Source organism: Buteo buteo, chromosome 2 (assembly GCF_964188355.1).
Source record: "Buteo buteo chromosome 2, bButBut1.hap1.1, whole genome shotgun sequence".
In the NCBI taxonomy this organism is placed as follows: domain Eukaryota; kingdom Metazoa; phylum Chordata; class Aves; order Accipitriformes; family Accipitridae; genus Buteo; species Buteo buteo.
In genome coordinates this window covers 30,638,916-30,664,290 of record NC_134172.1, presented here as the reverse complement: position 1 = coordinate 30,664,290, position 25,375 = coordinate 30,638,916, and the positions used below count along the sequence as shown (strand labels likewise).

The 25,375-nt window shown below is 33.7% G+C and overlaps 1 protein-coding gene across 1 annotated transcript in view; it reads right to left on the bottom strand.

Annotated features, from left to right (window-relative positions):
- PHF14 (PHD finger protein 14) overlaps positions 1-25,375 on the bottom strand; it is a 168,201-nt gene that overhangs the window by 90,771 nt on the left and 52,055 nt on the right. Inside the window, 3 exon segments of the mRNA XM_075049939.1 lie at positions 6,764-6,885; positions 7,048-7,098; positions 20,069-20,237. Of these exon segments, the coding sequence (XP_074906040.1) occupies positions 6,764-6,885; positions 7,048-7,098; positions 20,069-20,237 (342 nt within the window).

Genomic DNA, 25,375 nt, shown 5'->3' with positions numbered 1-25,375 from the left:
CAGCTGTAATAAAGGAGAGAAAAGGATAACTACATTTTTAAAAATTCACTGATGAAAAAAAAAAGGTAAAATACTAATTGCTAGTAAAAAACAAAGTAACCCTGCAGAAAGAATTGCTTGAAACTCTTATTTACAAGTGGTTATATTGTTACATACATCTAAAGTTTGACACTGGTACACAAGCTTTTCAGATCAGCAGAGTTTAAATATCAATACTAAGAACATCTGACAGTTAAACACCTGAACCAAACTTGTACCTGAAGAGTTCATAAACTTCTACTATTCACAAATGTTCTAGAGATTAAAGCCCAGTATACAAGAGCTTGGGTGTCATTGGTTTGCAACCGTAAAAAGATCTATGTTGAACTTCAAGGAGGTTTGACTGACAGATCATTAAACAGTCCAAGAAATAATGTAAAGAAAAACATTTGGAGGTTGTACACACCACATACCTGGTAAGAGGAACACTAATAAATCTTGCCAAATATCACAATACTACTCCAACAGGGTTTTAGAACTTTCATAACACTGAAGAGAAACAAACATGCATTTTTTCCTCTATTCTACATACTTTAAAAAACTACACTTCTTCACCATGTTTTAACAGGAAATGCCACTAAATACCAAAAAAAAAATTTTCACAGAAGTCCTACCTTTTTCCTGGGGCGGGGGGGGGTGGGGGGTGGGTGGGGCTGGGAATCATCCTTTGCTGTGTCTGCACTTTGATCAGAAAGCGCAGGTAGGCAGAATAACTTTTCATGCAGTTTTACTCTCTTTTTCAAAATGAGAGCTCAATGCTAAGCTTTACACAAAAATAACATTGGATGGTCCTGTGCGTATTTCCCAGCCCGGCTGTCCCAATTCTGATAATGCAGAATCAAATGGAAACAAGTCTTTTAATCATGGCAATAGCTCCAAAATTTCAGTTTTGGGTCACTCCAACACTGACTACCTTTAAGATAGGTCCTTCAAGATCACACAGTATCAAGAATCAAACCAGAGATGGACCACAAAATCAGTATCCAAAGACTTGAGCTTCTATTCTTTCAATAGCTTAAATTTCCATAAGAATTAACCAGCAAAACAATCAGGGGAAAAACAATAATCTGGGCTTCAATTCAGATTCTGCTGTCTCAGTTCAGGAAAATAACAAACAAATGTACTAAAGAAATCCTTTAGGTACCAGGTAAATAGACTGGTTCCTAATTAACAGAAAATTCAACAGTCTGCCATGGACTTTTTGCAGTACAACTTCAAATGTTCCAGAAGCATGCAGCTTTAAGTAGGTGGGTAGCCCAAATGCAAATGTGCCCAGCACTCTGCTTCTAGAGAAGCCCTGAATGACAGCAGTATGACTCTTAGTATCAGACCCATGCCTGACTTTTGGGTACTTCAAAAGAGAGCTTCACAACGCCTATAGCTTTTTTTTTGACTGCCCTAGCACATGAATTTACTAAAAATGAAAAATCTGTGGCATTTTACAGTAAAAGGCAATGCAGCATAGGCAATTCAGTTTGAATAAAGTCCGCTATGAACAAAAATGTGCATCTGTCATAATATGTATTATCCTGCTATCTAGTATAAAAAGAAACAACTTTTAGAAGGCAATAAGATGAGGCAAATGACAGAAAAAATCTAACTGATAACTTAAGCAATTAGAAAAGTTAATACACAGAATTAATCCCTGTAAATTATACAGCAGAAATAAACTACACAACTGAATGTTAAGTTTCCTTTCATTCAAGTAGTTCATTCCAATAAAATAATGCATTTGTAATCCTCTGTAAAACATAAGATTGTTGCAAACTGTGGCTGAATTAACTAACATTTCCCTTGTGATTAATCTCTGCATTAGCAGCCTTAAACTTCTAAAACTACTGTAAATCATAGGCTTTCAATTACCATGATGGATTGTTAATTTTGTTGCAGTGCATTTAAAGCAATTAATAAATAATGTGTTTGTTCTGGAATAAACTTCAGCTCATGCGGAGCATCAAAACTAGCAGCTAACAGATAAGGAAGAAATCCTTAACTTGACGACTGGCATGCCCTTCTGCATGGAAATGTAAGAAAATAAAACCACAAAGATGAACCTATAAAAGACAAATGCAATTAAGGAAATATGGTGAGTAACAGTTTCGGAGAAAAATTTTCCAGGGGATTCAGAAGAGCCTGTCTAGACCACACTTTCTGTCAAAACCAGAATTAAAATAAATCACACTGTGCAACTAAGGAATCAATTCTTTATACACTATAAATTATTATCCTCAATTTGATAAATGCATTTGTACCACCAGAATTACAAAAGCTGCATACATTCTAAAGATTTTCAGTTATAGTATGATTTGATGACTCAAAGCTATGCCAAACCTTATAGTCAATTTTACTCAAGAGTTTTTTTCTTTAGTAAATATGACACTGCCTATGTTTTTGTCTTTCTCCCTTCCTACTCCTCACCTTCCCCTTTCAGGCCTGCCTTGATACAGTGACTGCACATGCAGAACATTACACTTGCTTGAAACGTGAGACTTAGTATACTGGGAAAAATAAATACTTTCACATTTAGCTTATTTCCTAGTAAACATTTGCATTAAAAATAAATACTACATACATGCTTAATAATTTGCTTTGCAGCTTTGTGGTTTTTGATTACTTTATAACCAGCACTCAAATCTATGTTTTCAAAAATTCTATTCTGTATTTTTTCAAATACATAAGCTTAGTCTATTTTACCCTTTCTGTAATGCTGAAGTAATAATTTTGCCTCAGTTGCTGTAAATAAAACAGAACAGTAAATCCTCACTTAACTGACAATAAAGCATAACAATCCAATACACAAAACAATAGAAGTATGTATTACTACATATTTGCTCAAAATTGTGGGATGAAGAAATACAATGCTTTTTCAATGATTTCTTTAACCGATCAAATATGATTTTGCCCCATACATAAATGACATTTTAATTTTACTCTGCTTTTCTCAAATCTAGCATTGAGATATCAATTTTATCTAATGCAATTAGATAATATTACCCAAACACATCTTAAAATCAACAACTGAAGCTGTAATATTATATTTTTAATAGCAGCAGTTGAGAGCTGGATCATTTTTTGAAAATAGGCCACTTCTTTAGAAGTAAAGTCATTTAGAAGTCTTCCCTTGGAAGATTTTAAACTAGATAAGCCCGTGGATTCTTGTCTAAGAAACTGTTCTACATATTAAAATAAAAATACACAATTCATCTTCATTTTTTCTTTTACCAAAACAGAACAAACAGCAATACTGTGCTAGAAGCACTTTTTGTGTACAGTGGTACAACGTCTTCCTTACTCTGGAGTGTGGTGTAAGATGGAGGGCAAGCTTTACCTATTACATATTGAGCCACCTGAAATACACTTCCTTATCCGTCTTTCTGCTAAATATGGTTAAGTTGTAAAGGGATATATTAGGGAGCTATTTTTAAAGATTTGCAATACTGAATTATTGCCTCACAAAAAAAAAAAAAAAAAAAAAAAAAAAGGAGATACTTATGAATCATTCCTTTGCAAGATCTATCATTCTGAGTGATTCATGCAAGACTATTGTAATAAAGTACTCGAGAAACCTATTAAAACTTTATAACTTTAAAAGATTCACAAAATGAAACAAAAGAAAAGCATCATTACATAAATGTTTTCTAAACCAAACAGTAGAGGCCACCTCTAAAAACAAACATATCCTTTAAAAATACTTTCTGAGGTTGTTAGAAAATTTATCTTTCACATCACGCTTTAGAAACTGCTGTATTTCAAACTGTCTTCAGTTTCAATCAAATACTTTCAATATTTGATTACTGCTTGAGATTGAGAAGTATATTGTTATAGGCACCCTCTGGTTTCACAACACTTTAGTTTCAAGTGCACACTAGAACTCCTTTCACTGAGTTCTTTTAAAAAGTGCTGTGTCTCCATGCCTTACATCAAACCTATCTGTGTCAAATATAAAATATTAAAACCCCTCCATATTTTACTACTATTCCTCTAAGAACTTAATGACAGTTCATTTGAGTAAAAAGATACTAAAAATCCAGACTTTTCTCTAATTACAGATATAGCTTCCTTACTGTCATTTATAATGTTACAGATCAGTTTGTCTCATTTGAGTAAATGTTTTCAATTAACTTTTCACTGTTTGACTAATTTATAAATTTTGACTGTACCACTCACTGATCTTGTAAAAGGTAAAATTTGCAGAATTATTTAGTTTAATAAAACTTACACAGATGTATTTAAAAGAATTTATAAAATAAATTCCCTGTCAATTATGAAAAAAAAAAAAGTGTATCACAAAAGGATCACAAGACTGATCTTTTTTGTGGACAAAACCACAAAACCTAAACTTTCAGTTCTAGTGCATAGTACTATACTGAAATTACAAAACATCTGTTGAGTGAAGAGCAAAGATGATGACAAAGATCACTAGTTTTCTGAGAAAGTTTTGGCTTTAATAACAGACAGTGCCAAACAAAATGGGTATCGAAAAAATACTTTGTTTTCCCTCCTAAATATCTGTGGCTTATAAGGAGCTCTACCAGCTTGCATTTAAAATAACACTCTATTTCTACTACTACAAAGGCGTCCTGCATGACGGTAGAGGCAGGAGAAAGAAGCAGTGCAGGCAGAAGGTTGCTTCTCTTAAATTTATGACAATGTAAGAGCAAAAAGGATTCTGAAAACTTTCTTTGACATTGCAACACTCTGTGGATCACACCCCTACACAGCTTTGGCTGCATAGCAGAAAACCTATCTGGCAGCTAGCATCTTATTACAGTCCCTGAATTTTCTCTCATCAAAAGAAATACAGCTTTAAAAACAAAAAAATAGTACTAAAAAAAATCAAATTTACTAAATACTTTACCATCATCTAGTAATCGTCAAAAATAAGCCTCCACAGCACTTTAGAAGCAGTGGTCACCTAACTTGGATACAATTGCAGCTATTTATAGGAATTATCTGAAGAAAATCAAGTTTTAAATTCATAATGTCTTTTAAAAACTAATATAGAAAATAAAACAGAATATTTAAGAAAATATTTTTCAGAAAATTATGAACAAAGAATTAGAACATAAGAATCTCCTTCTTTCCTCCCATGCAGGACTACTCTTCTGTTTCCACGCCTAACTATGAGGATTTTTTATGAGAGAATTTGTTGGGTTTGGGCATGTAGTATGCTTATTTTTGGCCCATCTCAATTACTACTAAAATCTTTTCATGTAGTAAACAATACGTATCACTAATTTTCTACCATATTTTTTAATTGCAACTTAAATATACAGTTCTTCATGGCATTTTCTCATCTTACCCTTTATGTCCTCAACATACTTAACACTTCTAGAAAACGCCTGAAGAAGAAAACTAATTCATTGCCTTTTGTGCAGTAAAGTACAGTACATGTTCCCAGGATTCCTTCCCACAACAAAATGGTCTTCCTGTATCTTTTATTTCTTGCAAACAGTAGGGCTGAAGAAAGCCCTTTATCTTGTCTTGGGCAGTTAAAAACTGTTGCCATTAGTTCTCATCTAACTATATCAGCAATCACTGCAACATCCTGCTTCTCTTTCACAGTCTGGTACTGAGCAGGATCTAGGAGTACCTAGCAGTAGCAGCTTGTCTATGTATGAGAGTCACACAGTTACTGATGAGCTCGTACAGGCACCCTGCCTCCAATTTGGAGATAAAAATATAACCTAGCACACAACCCTCGTAATTGTATCAACTTCTACAATAAATCGTATGCTGTAATTGATACTAAAATCAACTACTCTGATACATCTGTACCTGGGACACATCCTGATTCTAAAGCTATGTATTGCTTGCATAAATCATTGATTCTGACTTTTCTCATAACTCTGATTCTTTGAAATAAATTAAAAGATGTATTTTGGAACAATCCTTCCAACTAAAAACAATTATATCTGAGCTAAAGAGATCTTGTCCAGAAAAATCTAGTTGAGGCATACAGAACCTAAATACAACACTATTTTTTATCTGAACTTATAAGATCATTTTAATGAAAGCTCAGTAGATTCAATTAAAATCCACTTTCTGGTTGCTAAGCTCCATTATTATTCTTTCAAGAATTGTGAGCAGTTTCTACAGCTTTGCAAAGAGGCCACAATGCCATCTAAAAAGTCAAAATCATCAGAAGTTGTGGTCAATGGTAGCTATTCAATGGCAGCTATTCTACACTTTAATTAGATTTCTGCACCTACTAAAAAAAACATTCAACAGATAATTTTTTTCCCACTTCTGTTTCAGATAAAAACATGATTATCAAACCCTTTCATGATCTGCATTAATGGAGGTAGCATTAATACAGTTTTAAAAACATAAATTCCTCATAATCCACATTTCAGCTCATAAAATAGTTAATGATGCTAATTTAATTACTTTTAGGATGCTCCTCTAGCTTTAATATTATTAAATTGCTGGTTCGTTTATCTTTCTGACCTGCTCTAAAACACTGATTGACAATTCACCCTGACATGAGAAAATTAATTCTCTTGTGTTGGAAAAACAGATTATCTTGGTTATTTACATCTTAATCCACAGTGTAAATGTGTTTGGCAGGTCAATAAGTAAATCAATGTTTCTAATGCAATATTTCCCTAAATAAGTTTTTGTTTGTTTTCTTTTAAAAAGCACATTTTCTTTATTATAATCATGATGACAAGTGATGAAGATGAAACTTTAATTCCTCATAAGGTCAGAGTATCAAACCTACCTGACTAGATTTTCATTGTCTCCAGTCCCTTTGCAGGTAGCACATTCAGTCCTTAAATCCTCTGACTTGGGCTTCTTTTGTAGAACAGACTGTCGTTGTCTTCTTTCTCTGGGAATCCGTTCCTGCCACAGCAGAAAACAAAAGAAAGGAATGGGGGGGAAAGGAGGAAAGGAAAGCAAATATTTTCAATTATAGCACTTAAAGTAACACTTCAGCCCAAAGTTTAATTTTTTTGTGAAACTGTTAAAAAAACAAAAACAAAAACAAAACACTATATATCCAACCTCAGGTTTTTCTTCTTCAGGCACAAAGCTTCGTTTTCGTCCTCTAGTTCTCTAGAAGAAAATATATTTAAAATTCAATATTAGTAACAGAATGTTTTTGCTATTTATCTATTATTCATAACAACAACAAAAACATATCGTAGGAAATAATTTAAAGCATTAACTACAGAGCCACTGCAAGACAACTATAATAACCAATGTTAGAACAATAGCTTCAGATTCTGCATGTAAGTCTACAGAACTAGCCAAAAAGTAAATATAAATACATTTGTTGACCTGAGCATGTGGAGTCTTATTCTAAAAAAGATTGCCGCCAGAATTACAAATCTCTTACAGACTTTGCATAAACTTCCCAATACTAAAATGCATAATTTGAAAATTGATATGAACAGTATATTACAGTAAATTCCTTGAGCACTTAGAAGTGCTCTATTTGTAAGACAAAAAATATCAAAATTAAAAACTTCATCAAAACAGAAATACAAAATAATTCCTACAGCTTTTGAGGAGTAAGCAAGAATTAAAGCTTTCAAACTGAAGCTTAATATAATGGGTATATGGCAGATGCTCGTAAAGCTGTAGCATATACCAACATATGACTGGTACATAACAGATGGAATGGGTAATACAAAAAGTGGCAATTATTTCAGTATTGCAGTTGGCCAAAAAATCTAAATACCAACAGTGTGGAGGAAAACACCATAGGTTTACAAGCAGCTCCAAGTAACTACACGCAACTCACACAAGTCCAGTTTCAGTCACTGTGGTTGTATCTCTGAAATAGCAGCATTATAACCTGTATACGTTAAGAAACTGCCACAAGCTGACAATATGACACTCTCTCCTCCTTGTTTAACAAGAAAAGAAAATTAGAAGGGATGCGGAAGGAAATTAAAAACATCAGAGACTATTCCACTAACCCACAATGTCTGATACATTGACACTAATAAAACAAACAAAGAAACTTTAAAATGCTTGTTTTTCAGGGAGGAAATCATCACCTTCGGAAATAATTTGTCATATGATAAAAAAATCACTTCCTACTTTATGATTTCTTAAAACTTTTTTTGAAGCAGCTAGTGTTCATCTCAGAAAAAGTAAAAGCCAGCTGATCAAAAAAATCTTAAGCCAGTTTAGAATCACAAACAGCTATAAATCCAATTCCGAACAAGCTAGTAATATCATGTTTCTCCTGTTTGGGGTCCTCCTTGAAACAGATTTATACTAGTTTCAAACTAATGTTCACTATTTTAAGCTGGTTTACACATTTAAATATAGTTATACTGTAAATAAACCTGCCACTTCAACACATCTATACACTTCTACCTATGCAGATTTTGATCTGCGCATGTTAGTAACATACTGTTTGGGAAGGTTTTTTTGGTTTTAGGCAAGAGTTAACTTTGTAGTAGAATGGAAAACACTAGTCTATTCTGTGCCTCTTTAGAATACTTTAATTACCATTGAGAATTCTCTTTCACATTTCCCTAAAGACAATTTACAAAAAATTGTAAAACCTTATCTATTTAATACATACCAATATTTACCATACATTTAATAATACAGTCATAACTGAGGTGTTCTACCTTCCACGAGCTAAACAGTAGATACCTAAGTGTCCAAATCTGGAAGAATCGATTTATTACAGGTAACTGAATTTATCAGTGTAGTATTAGAAGTATTAATGTAACATGGGCTACATGTCAACTGCAAGTTACACAGCTCAAGCTCACTGTAAATTAAAACTAGACAAAAAAAAGGCTTGATCAGACATCAGCACATTGCTGCCAATTTTACTGCTTTCAACCTCTGGCATTAGTCCTAAGAACACTTACAAACTTTGACAATTTTAAGCCATGTAGGCTCTGCTGAACGCAGCTGTGTAAAGATTAAACAGAAGTAGGTGTAAAGGTGCATGCCAATATATGCAGTGTTATGGTCCTCATTCTCCATGTTTAAGCAGCAAGAGACAATAATGCATGCTTTGTACAGTCAGAGTAATGCCAACTTGAAAACTGATATATAATTTGGAAATATAGGTAATAATGAAATTATTTTTTATCCTAAGTGGAAAAGATTACAAGTTAATAACTACATTTTAAGAAGTGATGAATCATATTTAAACTTCAGCAAAATGGAAATACAAGATTTATAAATAACTTAGTCACCTTTGTCAAGAAAATGTTGGTTTTCATCTGTCTGCTATATAATGTGTGATGTATATGACAAGGAATGTCACATTAAATTATAATTGCATTACGCTTCCATTAGATTTCTAAACCTTCAAACATACTTGAAGCTGTTTGACAATCACTAGAAAACAAACATTAGAATAAACACCTTTGACATACACATTTGTAGGATATTTTACATGCCTTTAAAGTAACAGAATTTTACATTAATGTTTTGCCAAACTGATTTCCACACTTAAACATATTTGCAATGCTAACTTCTGCTCAGAATCATTATACTATTTCCAGTATTCACGATGGAAAATAACATCAAATTCACAACTGAAAATTGAATATTCTGTGATTTTCAACAATAGCCTTCCAGTGATTAGGCATTTGTAATTTTACACACATTTTCACTAAAGTTACCTTACAGGTTCACAGAAAAGAATCAGATAAACCTGGATTACTTTGTCCAGTGTTTTTCATTACTATTTGCTTCGAAGTACTGTATTTGCATTTAAAATGCTTTGAATAATTTCTGTCATTAGTGGGCTCAGAATCAGAACATCGGAGATTATAAACATCAAATATTAGAGCTGCACATACTTGCCATAAACAATTTAAAATTTAAGATTTCTTGTAAAAGAAAAGCTTAAAGGAACATTATTATTATATATGTCCAATGGTAAATACTACAACTGAGATAAACTTTTTCATATTCAGAACTTACTTGGAATCAGAGACATTAATCCAGTATCAGATTCATATAAAGTCAGTGATTTTTTTAATCAAAACATTTGGAAATTCAATACTATAGAGATACCTTCAATTCAGGACTTCCCTAGATCATAAAATGGAGCAAGCCAGTTTTGTGAAATTTGTTCCTGCATTTCCAAAGTGCTTAAACAATACAAAAATCCATGTTATCAGCACCCAAGCAAAATTCCCATTAATGCCTGTGCTATCCCAGCCAGTTTTTTGTTATACTCCAAAAGTAGATATGCTCTAAAATATCTACCATCTGGAATGGACTACTCAGTCCAGAACAAAATACAGCTAGATCTGGACTAGACAGATGCAACCCATACATGGCAACTGCCACAAGATGACACTTTAGGACAGGAATAAAAAAAGTACTGAACAATGGAATGTGGTTCAAAATAAATCTGAACAGAAATGAAAGCGAAAAATAAAATGTCTTATTTCATTAGCAATACATCCAAAAATAATCTGAGCAGACCAAGAAAGATCAATGAATTAAAATTAAGATGCAAGCATAAAATGGAAGTATTTCATTTATTTATTTCAACAAGGAAAAAAACACAATTAAAAAGTTAAAAATAATAAAAGATTAAAATAGATTAAATTCTTCCTATGAGTCATTTTTAGCATAACATTTTTAAGGGAAAAACCCCACCTCTATATGTCAGCAAACCAGCTTCCAATTGAACTCTTTAAAATCCCATAAGATGTTGTTCCTCAGGTAAAGAGACTGAGCCATTTGATTCAATGAAATCATCAAGGTGAAAGCAAGCCATCTTTTCCAAGAATATCTTACTAAGGTTTAGCCTTCACATCAATCTTAATGCCCTCCCTCAGAAAAGAATAATGCTCTGGGTAAATGAAACCTAAAGATTAACAACGCCCCTTTCGGTCTTTTACTTCAAAGCTTATCATCTGTGGAAGTTGGAGAACCATCCCACAGTATTAAAGCATACACCATTCTTCGAGTTATTTCATTAACTTCTGACTTCACATTCAAAATTTGGAAAAAAAACCCCTGCCTCTTGCCTCTCCCAACATTTTAAAAATTCACACAAAATATTACAAGACTACCTACAGAGACGCAGTGACGGACACAACATACAAACAGCTATCAAACCTGAAAAGAAAGAGAAGTAGAAAAAGCCCCAACATTTGTTTCCCCTGTCTAATCTAATTTGTAATGATCTAAGCTGACAGTTAGTAAAAAATTCCATAAAATATATAGTATTTTATAATATATAATGTAAGTAATAAAAAACAGTTAAGAAAGAATGTTAGAGAATGCCTCTAAAAAATTAAAAAAAAAAAAAAATTAGGAGAACCAGGGCATATACTTTCACAGCCACAGGAAAGATAAATAAAAAATGGGTTTCATTCAGCCTTCATGTTCTGTGTCACAAAAGTATCCATCTGTGCTGTGCAGTATTCTACTGTTATGGTGTGGAAGCTTGTGTACCAGCTTAGGGAATTAAAAGAATCAGGACATAAATGGCTGAAAAACAGAATACTGATGTAAGAAATGAATAATGAATGATGAAGCAATAAATGATACAACGTGATGTGGATCAAATGCATGAGTGATTTGGGGTGACATTTTTAGAAGATAAATGGACAAGAAATCAGCAGAGGTGTGGGGATAACATGATTCCAACCCATGAAGTAGTGTGCTCAAGACACTTTAAAAAAAAATCAGTTAAAAAAACCTGTCGAAATGGAATGAAAAATATTGAGGGAAAATATGATCAACAATGGGATCAAATTGTCAACCCAAAAGTGGGCAAAGAAGAAAAACTGCAGTGGGAGTCTCCACTCTAGACTTGGAAATAAGCAACTCGGTAACAAACGGACAACAATATGAAACACATAAAATGGAAAAGATTAAATAATGCATTGACTGTAAGATTTTTAATATTCTCAGAAAAATAAATTCCATATACAAGACACATGGAAGACATCTGTAAGGGACAAATAAAGACTAGGATGAATTCTACACTCTTTGAAAGGAAACAGACTGCAAAACAGCAAAGGAAACAAAGCAGCAAAGCCAAGCCACATAGGAAACAGTCTGTTTGCCATCACTTCCAGATGCAACTAGTTGATATGTTAGTTTCCAAGCATGAAAGCAGAACGGTGAACATGACAAAATGGGTGCCCACATAAGCCAAAACCACCATGACTGTCACCAAACCACACTGTTATGCCTCTGGAAGACACATGCTTTAAAACCAGCTCATACAAAGACAGCAATAGAAAACAGAACATTCTTTTGGGGCAGTTTTGCTTTGTCAGCTGGAAGAAAAGGAAAACCAACACAATCCAGAACTCATCAACCAACCGAAAGGGGGGAGGCAATTCTCAAGAGTCACAAGTATATGTTCCTGTTAAATATGAGCATTTACTAAAGTGCTCCTGGAGGATAAAAATTTCTACTGTCACCTATTTAATTTCTTCTTCTACCTGACAAGATATACAGAAGTTATCAGTATTGCAAAGAAATGGAAAAGAATATGAAATACTGAAAGCATCTGTTGTCAGTGGCAATGGTTCAAGTCCACTCCACATAAAGTGAACAAACATGGTTCTGGATTTGATCAGCTCAGTCACTGTTTTTCAGAAAATCAATGGGGATTTCTGCATGGCAATTTCAAGAAGTTATTTGAGAAAGCAAATTTAAACCCAAGAGGGGTTAGAGCGCAATGGTATTTAACAGAACTTAACAGATTCCCAGTCATTTGAAAAAGCCATATTAATTCTGTCAACTATTTCAAACATCACAGTAGAAAGCACTGCTCCCAGTTTCTGCTTTGCTTAATATGTTAACCAGTTAGAATTTCGTTTAATTGTTTGCACACACACACAAAGGCAGCAAAGAGGCCCAGCACACCCTGCTGATGCTGTTGTATCTAAATTCAGGGGTTTCACTACATTAGCGTGCACTGCTTCTGCTAATACACAGGAAAGATGATCCTCATTATGCTGGTGTTTCTATACCTCTTGGATGCCAGTGAAACAATACTGTCATATACATAGGGCTTTTCTTTTTGGCACTGAGTTTCTGATACTGCTAATAGTGCTGGCACCTTGAAGTAAGTATTACTCTTCTTTGTAAACGTGAGCACAGGAAATTCAGTCAGTACTCCAAGTGCTCCTGAAAGTTTGGGGGCACATGGTATCATTAGGAATATCATGCTATCATGCATTTTCGTTTGAGAATTTCATATAAATAATTCAAAACTAGTCACAGATTTCACATTAGAAGATTGATTAAATTACTAATGACACACCTGACAGAACTATCAGTACTATGATGATTTCTTTATTGCGTAAAAAGTCTGTAGATGTTGGTTTGTGTTGTAATTATCAGAGGGCCAAACGCGAAGAACTTAAGATGCTTTGATTTTTGTGGATCTGTACATGTCACATTTCTTCTCTGAAATAGCACATATTTGATTTTTGTTTCCCTGACTGACCTGTAGCCACGGTGACTGTTATACAAAGACATGTAGCTACATGAACTAAACAGCAAAGAGGGCCAGTTTAAGATTAAAACCATGTTCTAATTCCGTTTCCCATCTAAATTCTTCAGGCATTTTAATTTTTATCTTATGTCACCTTATAGCTGACACTCTAATATTAATGATATACTTCCACAGTTTAACCTTTTATCAAACTATCGTTCATTGATACATATCGCATATCAAAAACTTTCTAACCCTAACCCTCTCACTCATGCAGCCTTTAACATATACTTGTTAATGAGAATCTTAAGACAAAAAAAATAAAAGAAATCACTAAATATTAGGATGCTATGGAATCATTCCAAACAAAGAAGTCATGGCAAGGAGTCATTTCATTACTACAGAACAGAAGACGACTCTGATAGGAAACATAAGCAGAGCATAACACTCTCAGAAAACAGAATTGGGAAAACTTCCACTACTACCAAAAAAATAACCTAATGAAATCACTGCACCAACTATCACAAGCATGCATAAAGCAAACTATAGATTTTCAAAAGCCTGAGAAAAAAAAAAAAACACCACACAGGTTGAAACTGCACAGATAATGTGATCTCTCTCCTGTTAAACACAAACCATGACCATTTTGCTAAGATAGCAATTTTTAATGCATGATGTCACCCAATCCTTGTTAAGAGTTCAATGTTATAAACACCCCTTTCCAATGAAAAAGTTATAAATCAAGCCACTTGCAGAAAAATCCCATTGACTTCTTTTGCTTTGTTAAAAGGCAGAAAAAAAAAATTCTATTAATGGCCCAAAACAGGCATAAAATTATTTTCAGTAAAGGCAAGGAGAGCTATATAGACACCAGATGGCACACTCGCTCAATACAGATCAAAGTGAATGCCCTAAATGGTACGTATCACTACTTTTCCTAATATATCTCTGAAATAATTATTAATTTTCCAGAAAGCTGGCAATAATGAAAAGGGAACTGCCAGACAAAAAGAAAGAGCAGTACATTAAAATATGATTATAAAGAGAAACAAGTTGACCATGAAGCTTAATTACACAGAATTACAATTTTACCACATTTTTATTTAGTTTCCATTCTCTTGAGAATTTTTATTTTCTAGAAAAGCAAAAATTTTGCGACATTGCTGTTATCAAGCTATATAGTACCACTGAATCTGGCAATTATCTTGAAACTACTGCTTATAAGACTGAAATGTATAACAGAATTTGAGAACTAGCAGGATTGCTTTCTATCCTTTTTAACACTAATTTCCTACAAAGCATGTTTGGAGAACTGAAACAGAAGTGGGACGGTGAAAAGGCCAGGAAAAGTCAGTTTGAAGATGTTGCTAAAACAAGTGATTTCCCTTCTGGAAAAACAAACTTAATGCACTTACTTGCAGAACTGATACATATGCTAGTTACCTTTACTTACAGAGATATCGATATTTACACCATTGGAATACCACTTGGAATATGTCCATCTCTTCCTGCCTTTGCTACATCAAAAAGAAGTGATCTTTCATCTATGGGGTTTTCTCCCCTGCTCTCTTCAACCAACCAACCAACCAACCAAGACAAACCCTATACTATCATGTATCCATCTATTTGGGAAGCTGATTGATTTAGTTTTTATGTTTGTATTGACGTGTCATAGACTCAGTTGAGTTTTTACATTCGGTGATGAAGAAAAAAAAAATACTTTACAATGTTCTTTATAATGAAGACCTTAAGTTTCAGAAAGCTGAATAGCTCCTGATTATTTTTTCCAGAGCATTAATGTTCAGTTGACATCAATTTCTCTTAAGTTGAATATGTCAAAACCACTACTGTTAGATAGTTGCTTTAAAAGGTCTTCCAGGTACTTATTTAGAAGTGATATTTAAATGCGTTGACCAATCATTGTCAATGTTAATTAAAATGATGACTGATAAGTATAGGTGTTTTAAAATTATTTGCTCTTTTTATGAAGCACTGATACTTACACTCAAATTGGAATTAATGTTCTGTTTTCCTTCTGTAGCCATCTTTTATTCAAAACTTGTATCTATGACATCACATAATTAAGTTACACAATAGATATTTGGAAACCACTTCGGTGGAAATGCTTCACTTAAATAAAAGACAACAATCCTGTTTATCTTTTAATATACTTGGTAAGAAAAAAAATAATCACTCCTCTGCTATCTTTTCCTATTTGAAACAAAAGCAAGAAATAACATTCTATTCCAAATAACAGTATTTATTTGTAAAACAAAAGCAGTATACACAACTCCCTGTGCTAAAAACAGTTTGTAGGTGCTTTGTCAGTATTTTTTTTATTATTGTTATTAATTTTTAAAACTAATCTACTTAGACTACACACCCTCAGGCACAGATTTGTTTTCTTCCATGTTCCAAGGAACAAAGAGCATAGTGTTGGCTAATAATTCTTTCCTCAAAACACAGACTTTTTTACTGCTAAACAGAAAAAAATCAGTCTGTTCATTTGGATTTTATACAATGTAATTATAGAAAAAAAGCTATCAGATTTTCAGGGTTTAGATAACGAAAATAAGTTTGGTATCAGAAGATCAGAAGGTTTTATTTTAATCCCTCAACAAGCTATTCAGTTCCCAAAATGCCTTTACAAAAAGTTTTTTCACCTTTATAACAGTGGGTAGATACTTCCTTTTAAATAAAAAAGAACCAAAAATGGAATTTACACACAACCCCCCCCCATACCACCCTCTAATATGCTCATTAAGAGTACCAGGATCTGACAGCATTTGTTGGAGGATGGAATAGTCAACAACACAAACAATACTTAACCTTAAAGGATACACTAGAATTACAGGAAAAAGCATCCCCTACCACCTCTTAAAGCACACAGCTAGCCCCAGCTGTGCAATATTGCTTTAGAAGATGTGCATGTACGCGAGATTTCTTACAGAAACTCCATTACACCTCCTATTGATAGCACATACAGTAGGTAAAGCACACTTCATGAAATTTTGAAGAAATTCACTGAAATATATTTAAGAGAATTTTTTTCAAGGGACAGGAGGAGAACATTTATTTTGCAAAAATATGACACCAGACTAATAAAATTATTTTAGCAATGACATCTTAGATAAACAATAACATGCATGTTCTTTTTTATTCGAGGATAGCAAATGAAGTTGGCAATTTGTTAAAAGCTGTTTATTGTAAATATGGATCATCTCATAAAGGCTCTGAGAAACTGAACATACATAGTTGAGTAGATGAAAAGCATTAATCTCAACTTACTGCTGTAAAGCACTACCCTTATCTCTTTGAAGATTTTTTCCAAATAAACAAACTACTGTACACTTTCAACCTTTATAATAAAAATATCTAATATGAAGAAATTGTAGTTCTGAAAGCAAATGTTAAAAAACATCTTTAGATTTTTAACAAATATAAAAAAATATTTATAGACATCTGGTTTATGCAGATTAGCTATTGATATCTATTAGCTATTAGTTAATCATTAGCTGTTAATTTCTCCGAAATTAACTAGCAGCAGAAATGATTTGTGAAGCTTATACGAGATTGGAATTATAAAGATTACAGATTTTAAACAAAGCTAGTTTAAATAATTACGCACTGAAATTCAGAAAATTGTTTAAAAGATCATTATGCATGGCTTGAAATGTATAAGCATAAACAATGAATTAAATTCTGTCCACAAATACAGCCCTTATAGAACAGATTAAAGTATAAAGGCCTGATACCTACTTACGTTCATTTGTAATTTTTACAGACCCTGACTAAGAGCAGAATTCTGATATGTTTAAATTTACCCTTGTGCATTTAGGTATATTCTCTTACATGGTCTTTCTCAGAAGTTTAAAATCAGAAAGGTCTTCTTGTAAACTTTAGTTAGATTTTAATGTACAATATAATAGGTGCTCTCTCCAAAACAAGGCAGTCCAAATGGCTGTACTTTCTCTCTGTCCTCCCATCTTCTTTGAAACAGCTGCTCTTCTTGGTATAAACACCCTCCGAAGTATTTGAAAGCTAAGAAATGGAAATACCAGCGAGCACTCACATGGTTGTTTTAAAAAGCTTATACAGCATTAGGATGCAAAATACTGCCCTGACCCACAATTAACATAGAGAACTGTACAACGGAGAAGAACTGTCCTGACTCTGAATAACCTGCTTCAGTCCTACTTTTCTCACACTTCCAAATTATAGAAGAAAACTGAGTCTCGGATACCACGTAGAAGCTGTGAACACTAGTGTACTCCACCTGCCACAGGTCTCTGGCCATCACTGTTCTGATGTAAGAGTAGATTGAATTAAGATTTGAACAATGTAGTCCCTAGGAGAAAACCTGAGTTTTCATTAAACAGTCTCACCTTCCACTCAATGAGTTGGAAAATTAATATTCTTTACAGCTCTTCCCAGCCAGTAATTAGTTATGAGTTAAGCTTTTTGCACAAGCAGACTGAAGATATGAAAAAAAGGCACCTCATTCAAAATAATGCAGAGCATCCCACTCTAAATCTCTGCTAAGAGTATCCTGACACAGATGTAAGGTTAAGTACTTAAGACACTTAAGATGAGAGAAACCTGAAAAGAACTATTATATTCATAAAGGAAAAGAAGGAGTAGAAATAGCACAGGCTGCAGGAGTTAAAATTAGATGTCCTTATTATTTCTTGCAATAACGCAAAACAAAAGGAAATTGTAAGGTTACACTGAAACTGGAATCTCCCTCCCCACACTATTTTCTTTAAAAAACAATTTATCCCTCGAAAAGAAACTCTACAACATCAATGAATTCAGGTGCTTTGAAGGATAACAAAAAGAAATTTAAAAAAACCAAACTGCAGCACTTAAGTATACATCCATAATTACACTGGATGAGAAACAACAGTAAAATTACGAATACTTCTAAAAGGGTGTTTTACTCTTCATAGTACACCCCGAGCAGACAGAAATTAGAAAAAAAATTATTATGAAGAAGGAAAAAAACAATTTTTCATGAAAGGGGGTATCCTTTATCATCTCTGAAATCAGTGTTATAAATAGGAGCTGCAGGATAAGCTGATCGCAAAATATAAATTCTGAATGTACAATTTAATATGAAATATGTTTTTTTCATATATTTAGCATATAGGCTTAATTAATCACATGCATTTGTACAAAATGTCTTACAGATACCAGCTATTGTTGTCAGTAACACCTAATGCAACTTTATCAAAATGAAATATTAGGGCTTACCCACAATTTCTGTCAACAAAGTAATGAAGAGTTAACTATGATAAACTGCTACAATGAAATCCAAACATGTAAGATGCATTCTGTTCTCTTAGGTATGTGGCAAAAAACCCCTTCTTTCAATTATATCAATTCAAGATAAATTTATGCAAAACAAATGGAAATTCCCTTAAGAGCAACTGATACACAATTCAACAGTCTTATAACTGCACTTGTTGATTTTAACTGTAAGCAAGGCTGATTACACACTGTTAGCTAAGCAGGCTTGCCAATTCCTTCCAAAAGAAAACGAGATTGAATAAAACATGCCCAGAGATACAAAGTACACTGAGAAGTGAGGACTGTAAAGTAAGTCTATTTTCCAATTGTTGATTTTTTTCTTCTTTATTTTAAACTATTTTAAAGGATTTGAGCAGTGACAACACAAAGGACAGAACAAGTATCTGGTCATCATCGTCGAAATGCACCACATAGGTGTTCTCTGTGTAGTCAGACTCAACTTCTCATATGAAATTGTTCAAAGATCAGGTTTTTTTCCCCTCAAATATAGTCACAGACCTAATGAATTCAAAAGTATTCTCTTCCTAAAAACAAAACAAAAACAACAAAAAAAAACCAACAAAAAAAACCCCAAAACAAAACAAACAAGCAACAAAAACTAACACCAACTTTCCTGGGTTCATAGCAGAGCTGAGTAGGAAACCCATACTGCCAGGAAGTATCTATTAAGTCTTCAGAGGTCTGTTACCTTCATTTTGCACTACTTTTCTACTTTCAAATGAAAGAAAGATGCTAAATATTTTATCAGTACAGGAAGCAAGAGCTTTTGCTTCTCTTCTCTAAAAACTATCCACCAGAAAAGTTTGAGAAAACATACAGTGACTAGTAAGACTAGGAAGATAAATAAACTGAAATAACAGGATCTTGTGATAGTCACAAAATGTGCACTCAGTCAATAGGTTGCCCATACATATGGAAATGACTGATTACTTTACAGCTGTAATTGGCAATTTGATATATTTAAATCTTGGAATACAAGAGCGAAGTGTGCTTACTACTAAGGTGAAGAACAGATGTAAAGGTTAAGTGCAAACTGAATTTTCCCTTTTCCTGCAATTAACAGAGGACTTTGTGACCCAGGTAAAAGGAAAAGCTTGTACAGCTCTTCAGTTCAGTACTGTCTTTCCCAGCTTTTTACTTTAGCAAAACTATGCATTTAACACAAGTAAGAAAGCATTAAACAGAAGAAAAGGAATTTATAACAAAAATAGAACATCAATCAAATTGAAATCCCACAATTCAAAATGTCCAAAACGTAAGTAATCTTAAAGTTATTATGAATATGAGCTGCATAACAACTCAACCATCATTTACCGTGTTTCTGATTGGAATTTTCTTCGGTTCTGGTGGCACATCCTGAGGAACAAATTTCACTGGTTCCTTAATCTGTCTCCTTGATCTTTTGGTCCCATCTGGTAAGGTTTCCATGGCGATATCAGCCTCCATGTCACTGCTACCTGCCTGGTCACACTCTGAGCATTGCCTGCAAAGTGGAAGATTTTCTATTTAAAACTGCAGTCACAAAATCAGAAAAAGAAACGTATTGAAGTGTTTGGGTTTAAAATAAATTAAAAAGTCAAGAAACCCAATGGACAGCTAAAAAAGTCCCTCGAATGTATGATATTTTAAGCAACTAACCAAAAAATGAGCAAGACGTTCTTATAGCTGGGTTTTTTTCTGACAGTATTTAAACTCTGAAAACCAAGACTTTGAAGTAGGATTTAATCTTCAAGAAAGATGCACCCTACTTCACCATTTGCATCTGTCGTGGTTTAACCCCAGCCAACTCTCCAATGAAGTAACAGGAGAAAGAAGCTTTAGAGATAACAGCATTCCCTCCAAATTTTGTGTGTCTGCTTAGGTAAAGGTTACTTTGTGTTCTTTACTTTTATATGATGTATTGTCTTCAAGTTGCCCAACTCAAAACTCTAAGATTTTCTGTTTGGTAAGCATCAGAGAGCACAGCCCTCCGTAATACTGCAGCATCAGTCATGTCATTAATTCATGTAATGGAAAGCACAACTGAAAGTACTTACTATGATCTGCTTATGCAGATGTAAGCAATAGCTATGAAAGTGTTCAAAAACACTGCGATGAGCAATTCTTACAAAGAGTTTATTTTCTCAATTATTATGGTAAAAATATGTACTATGTATAAATTTAAAAATAAGCATTCTACAACTACAGAGCTGCATTAAAAAAATTGAAGTTTTTATAAGACAAAAAAATAGCAGTATGATTTTACAGCAATATTTGGAGTTGGGAACCGAGTCTCTTGGATCTACCACCCTGCACTTATGATTTAAATCATTCCTGTTCTTTTGCTCTGCACTATTATAAGGGAAACACACTGTTTTTCTGCGACAAAAGTTCAGACAGTTACAAAGAAAATAGCTATGCAGATCAGTCAATTACTTCAGTTTCATTAGGGCCCTATTTAACTATAAATAAAGAAAGTATATTAACTTTGATGTTAGTGAGGAAGACAAGAAACATGTCTGCCAACAGATGAGGTACTGCATGCAAGTTCCTGAAATCCCATTTTTATGACCGAGCTTGCTCTGAAACAGGAGGTCCAAGTGTCAGAGCAATCAAAATTAGAAAAAAGCTGGATCTACAACAAGAAAGCTGCAAAATCATAGCATGATGAAGGGCATGGGGTGTGTGAATCACAGAATAAAACTTCACAAATACACCAAAGGTGAGAGGAAAAAAGGAAAGTTATAAACATGAACTTACAAGCAACCTCTTGATTTACTGGAATAGCCTCTACTATTACAGGTAAGCACATCAACCCTATTATAAAGCAGTCAAGCTTCAACGATAAAGTAGTTTGGTTGTTAGCTCCCATAGGGTCCACAGAAAAGCTATTACAGACACACACTCCTCTGACTTGGAAACAATCTCCTAACTTTCAGCTCCTATTATGGTTTATTTCAACATGGTTCTTGAACTTAAAGAACTCTTTTCCCATTCTGCTGTTTAATCCCAATATATTCATAGAAAGCAGCCATATGACTCCCCTTCCTTTTGGCTACACTAAAGTCATGCTCATTTAATTTCACCTCTTCAAGGACAATCAGTGAACAGAGAACCTACCACAACAGGTCACCTTTCCAACTACTCCAACAATCTTTGACTGTCTCTAAATTAGCAAGATTGCCATGCAGCACAAGCAAATTAACAGGAGAAATAGCGCCAAAGATTCAACTTCTGCACACAGGTTTTGTTTTGCTTTTAGTCTGGACTTGCCTAATCTAGATTCACAGAAAAAAATCAATAGTAGGCAATAATATGCCTACTACTAAAATGCGCCTATTACTAAAAATTACTGGAAATGTTTGATCTATCAAGAAATCTCAGTGATGATTTGAAGCCTTTTAATCATACGGAAGGTCTTTAATTAAGTGCTAACAACCTACAGAAGAAAAGAAGTTGCATGGTTTTGTTGTGTTTTCAATCTGACTTGGTACAAGAACCAACAGTAAGTGAGATAACTTCCCATCTCACAAAGCTAATGGATCTTCTCTACTCACTAGCAAAAGACAAGAACAGCAAGTGAAAAGGAACATACACTATTAATTTTCAAAAATTATTAATGGTCCAGGCTAACACTGAAACAGTGTTTTTGTGTAGCTGCATGATGCAAATGTTTCTATATTGCCTGGCAGTGAATAGATTTTTGAGTGTGGGCAGCTTCAACAAACGTGTGAACCTATAACGGGGCTTTATTTCGGGGCTTTAATAAGCACTGAAATACCAAAGAGTGCTTTCCGTTTATGAAGTTTTAGAAACTGACAGCATAAGAACTTAAACCTAGAAATTTACAAAGTGAAAAAGTGAACACCTACATCACTGAGAAAACAAGGAGGGAAGGGATAGATTGGAGATGGGGTGTTTTTTTGGCGAAGTGGCAATGAAAACAGTGGAGAGAGAACCCTGTTACTTCCCAAAAAATTTAGTGTAAACAATGACATTATGATGCTTCCTTATGCTGCAGCTTTACACATCAAAAAAATGCACTTTAACTGATGGGCCTGGCACACGGGTATTTCTGAAATGATGATGAGAAAAGCTGAAGAAACACTAACACTGTTCCTTTATAAATGAAAGGTCACAAAGTTGAAGATCTCACAAACAGGGCTCAAAGCCAACATACTGGTAAACTTAACACAAATCTGGTTTTATTTTTGAAATTTTAATAACAAAGCAAACATCTTTGCTACATGAGACAGAAAACCAGATAAAAACATAAGAAAATACTTTATTGAAAAGGTAACAGTACAAAAAAATTAAGAAAAACTTGAGGGTTTGTTCAATTATCACATTATAGACAAATTAGACTGCCTTAACTGTTTTATGGTACATAATTTCAGAGTGGCTTGTGTGATGAAAATACAAAGGACTCAGTCTGAACAAGACAGTCATTCTTATAATCAGAACTGGGCATTAGGCCGGAAGAGGATTTGGAAGAAACCAGCATCCTCTGCACACAGTGCTTACTGTGAAAAGAGTAAATTTACATCTTCTGTGCTGAGTAAACACTACTACAGTGCTTCCAGAAAACAGTTCTGCCCTCAGTGTTTAAAAAGAAAGACTGTACAGTTATTAATTAGAGTTTGGCTTGGTTTTAATTAGAAGGAAACAGTTCTTATAGACACACTCTGTAATAAATCACTTCTTGCAATGTTAGCAAAAAATTAAACCACTTAGAACTTGAGAAACATGGACCATAGCTTTAAGATGACACCTATGCTCTGGTAATTTGAATAAACCACACATGTTGAATGATGTACTGGCAGTGGAAAAAAGGAGGACTGCTCTTATTCTGGATAAAAAGGCAGTATATATAAACCAAAAATAGTTTGTCAAAGAGCATCTTTCAGAGAGTAAAGGTACTGAAAATTTGCCATTTGCAGTGATCCAAACGTTCCTTCAATTAGGACAAGTGACAAATACGTAAAAATTTATATGTTATATGCAATATTATACTGCACTCACGCTTATATAAATTAATAATTTTATATCACTATCCAATGACTCAGGATGAAAAAACAATCAGTATGTGCTGGATCAGTACTGAACGAGTGGGGTCAGGAATATGAATGACTGTCCAGATACTGAATGAGTGTTCATGGGACTACTGGTCAGGAACTCCACAGCTCATTCTGTCCTGTGGCTAATACTCCTCACAGCAGTTACCACTAAAATTACTTGGCCTTCCAGAACAAAAATAAAAACTACCAAGCCTAATATGATCATTAGTCCTTGTTTGTTCATCTCAGTGCCCAGTATTTCATTTGCTACCAGAAATTATCACTGTTTTTCAGCAATCTCATTTCAATAGAAAGAGCTAGTCCCTGTTGATAGCTGCCAAGTATTTTCTTAATGAAACTGTCAATATTTTACAATCAGATTTTGATTCATTGTATTGTCTGTCAACACTTGTGCATTGCTTTTGTATCAGTTCAAATCATTCTCCACCAGGAAAATACACAGTTCCCAGTCCACCCAGAATGGGCAGGAGCATAAAAGCACATAAGTTGTCAGACAGAATGACAAGACTTAATTTTATGATAACATCTGAATCAAAAGAATATACTAGTGTTTAATCAACAGGATTTCTGAGAAACTCAAAATTTCCAATTTTTTAAATAAAAGTATGCCACAGCATTTTACTCTATGGTTAGAACTGCAGGTCTACTTTGAAAGCACCACATCAAAACAGATAGAAATTAATGCTTTCATGCTTTATTATATAAAATAGTTGTTATCCTTTTTTTCTCAAAATAAATCCATTTGAAATGAGGACAGGCTTTGAACTTACTATGTTACAAACAATTTCTTACTAAAATATTCAAGATGTATAAGTCTTACCTTGGAGAAAACTGTAAGGCCTCTGAACGGGGAAATTCTTTGTGTTAAGTGCTTGAAACCAGTTTCTAATAAGCCGTGAGACACTGGTGCTCACCAGGTCTAAACTCTTACTACGATTTCACTAAGACTAAAATCATTACCTCCTTTTAATAACTAATTATAATTTGTGCTTTCTTTAACAAATTAGCTCTTAAATACAAAAAAAAATAAATTAACTTTTTCTTACCATTACATGTAATAGTGGATTTAGTAAAACAATTTCAAAATCCTTTTTTGTATACTATAATTTAGATTTCTACTAAATGCTAAGCATGAAATGGACAAAAAGTATAAACATTAGCTAATCTCCATAGCATCACACACGTAAGCTGAGTCATTTGGCATCCTCAAACACAGTCTAAAATATGAAGCATATGGAATAAACTCATGCTAAACTACTCAATGTTTAAATAAATACGTATTGATAAAGAATATGACTCTAATCATCAAACCTTTTCCAAAGGCTAAAGCTAGCAATTATGAATAAATGATTAGCAGTGATAATGGAATAGAAAGTAAAAATTAAGAAACAATTATTTTTAACTGTTTCCTGCTTACTATTTTACAAGAGGAATAAAGTCAACATCTTTAACCACTTCACTTGAAGTCTTTCAACCTGCCTAATGTTTCAAGGAATTTACCTCTATACCGATTTTCTTACTTCATCTTTTTGCATAAGTTCCCATTATATCCTATACAAATATC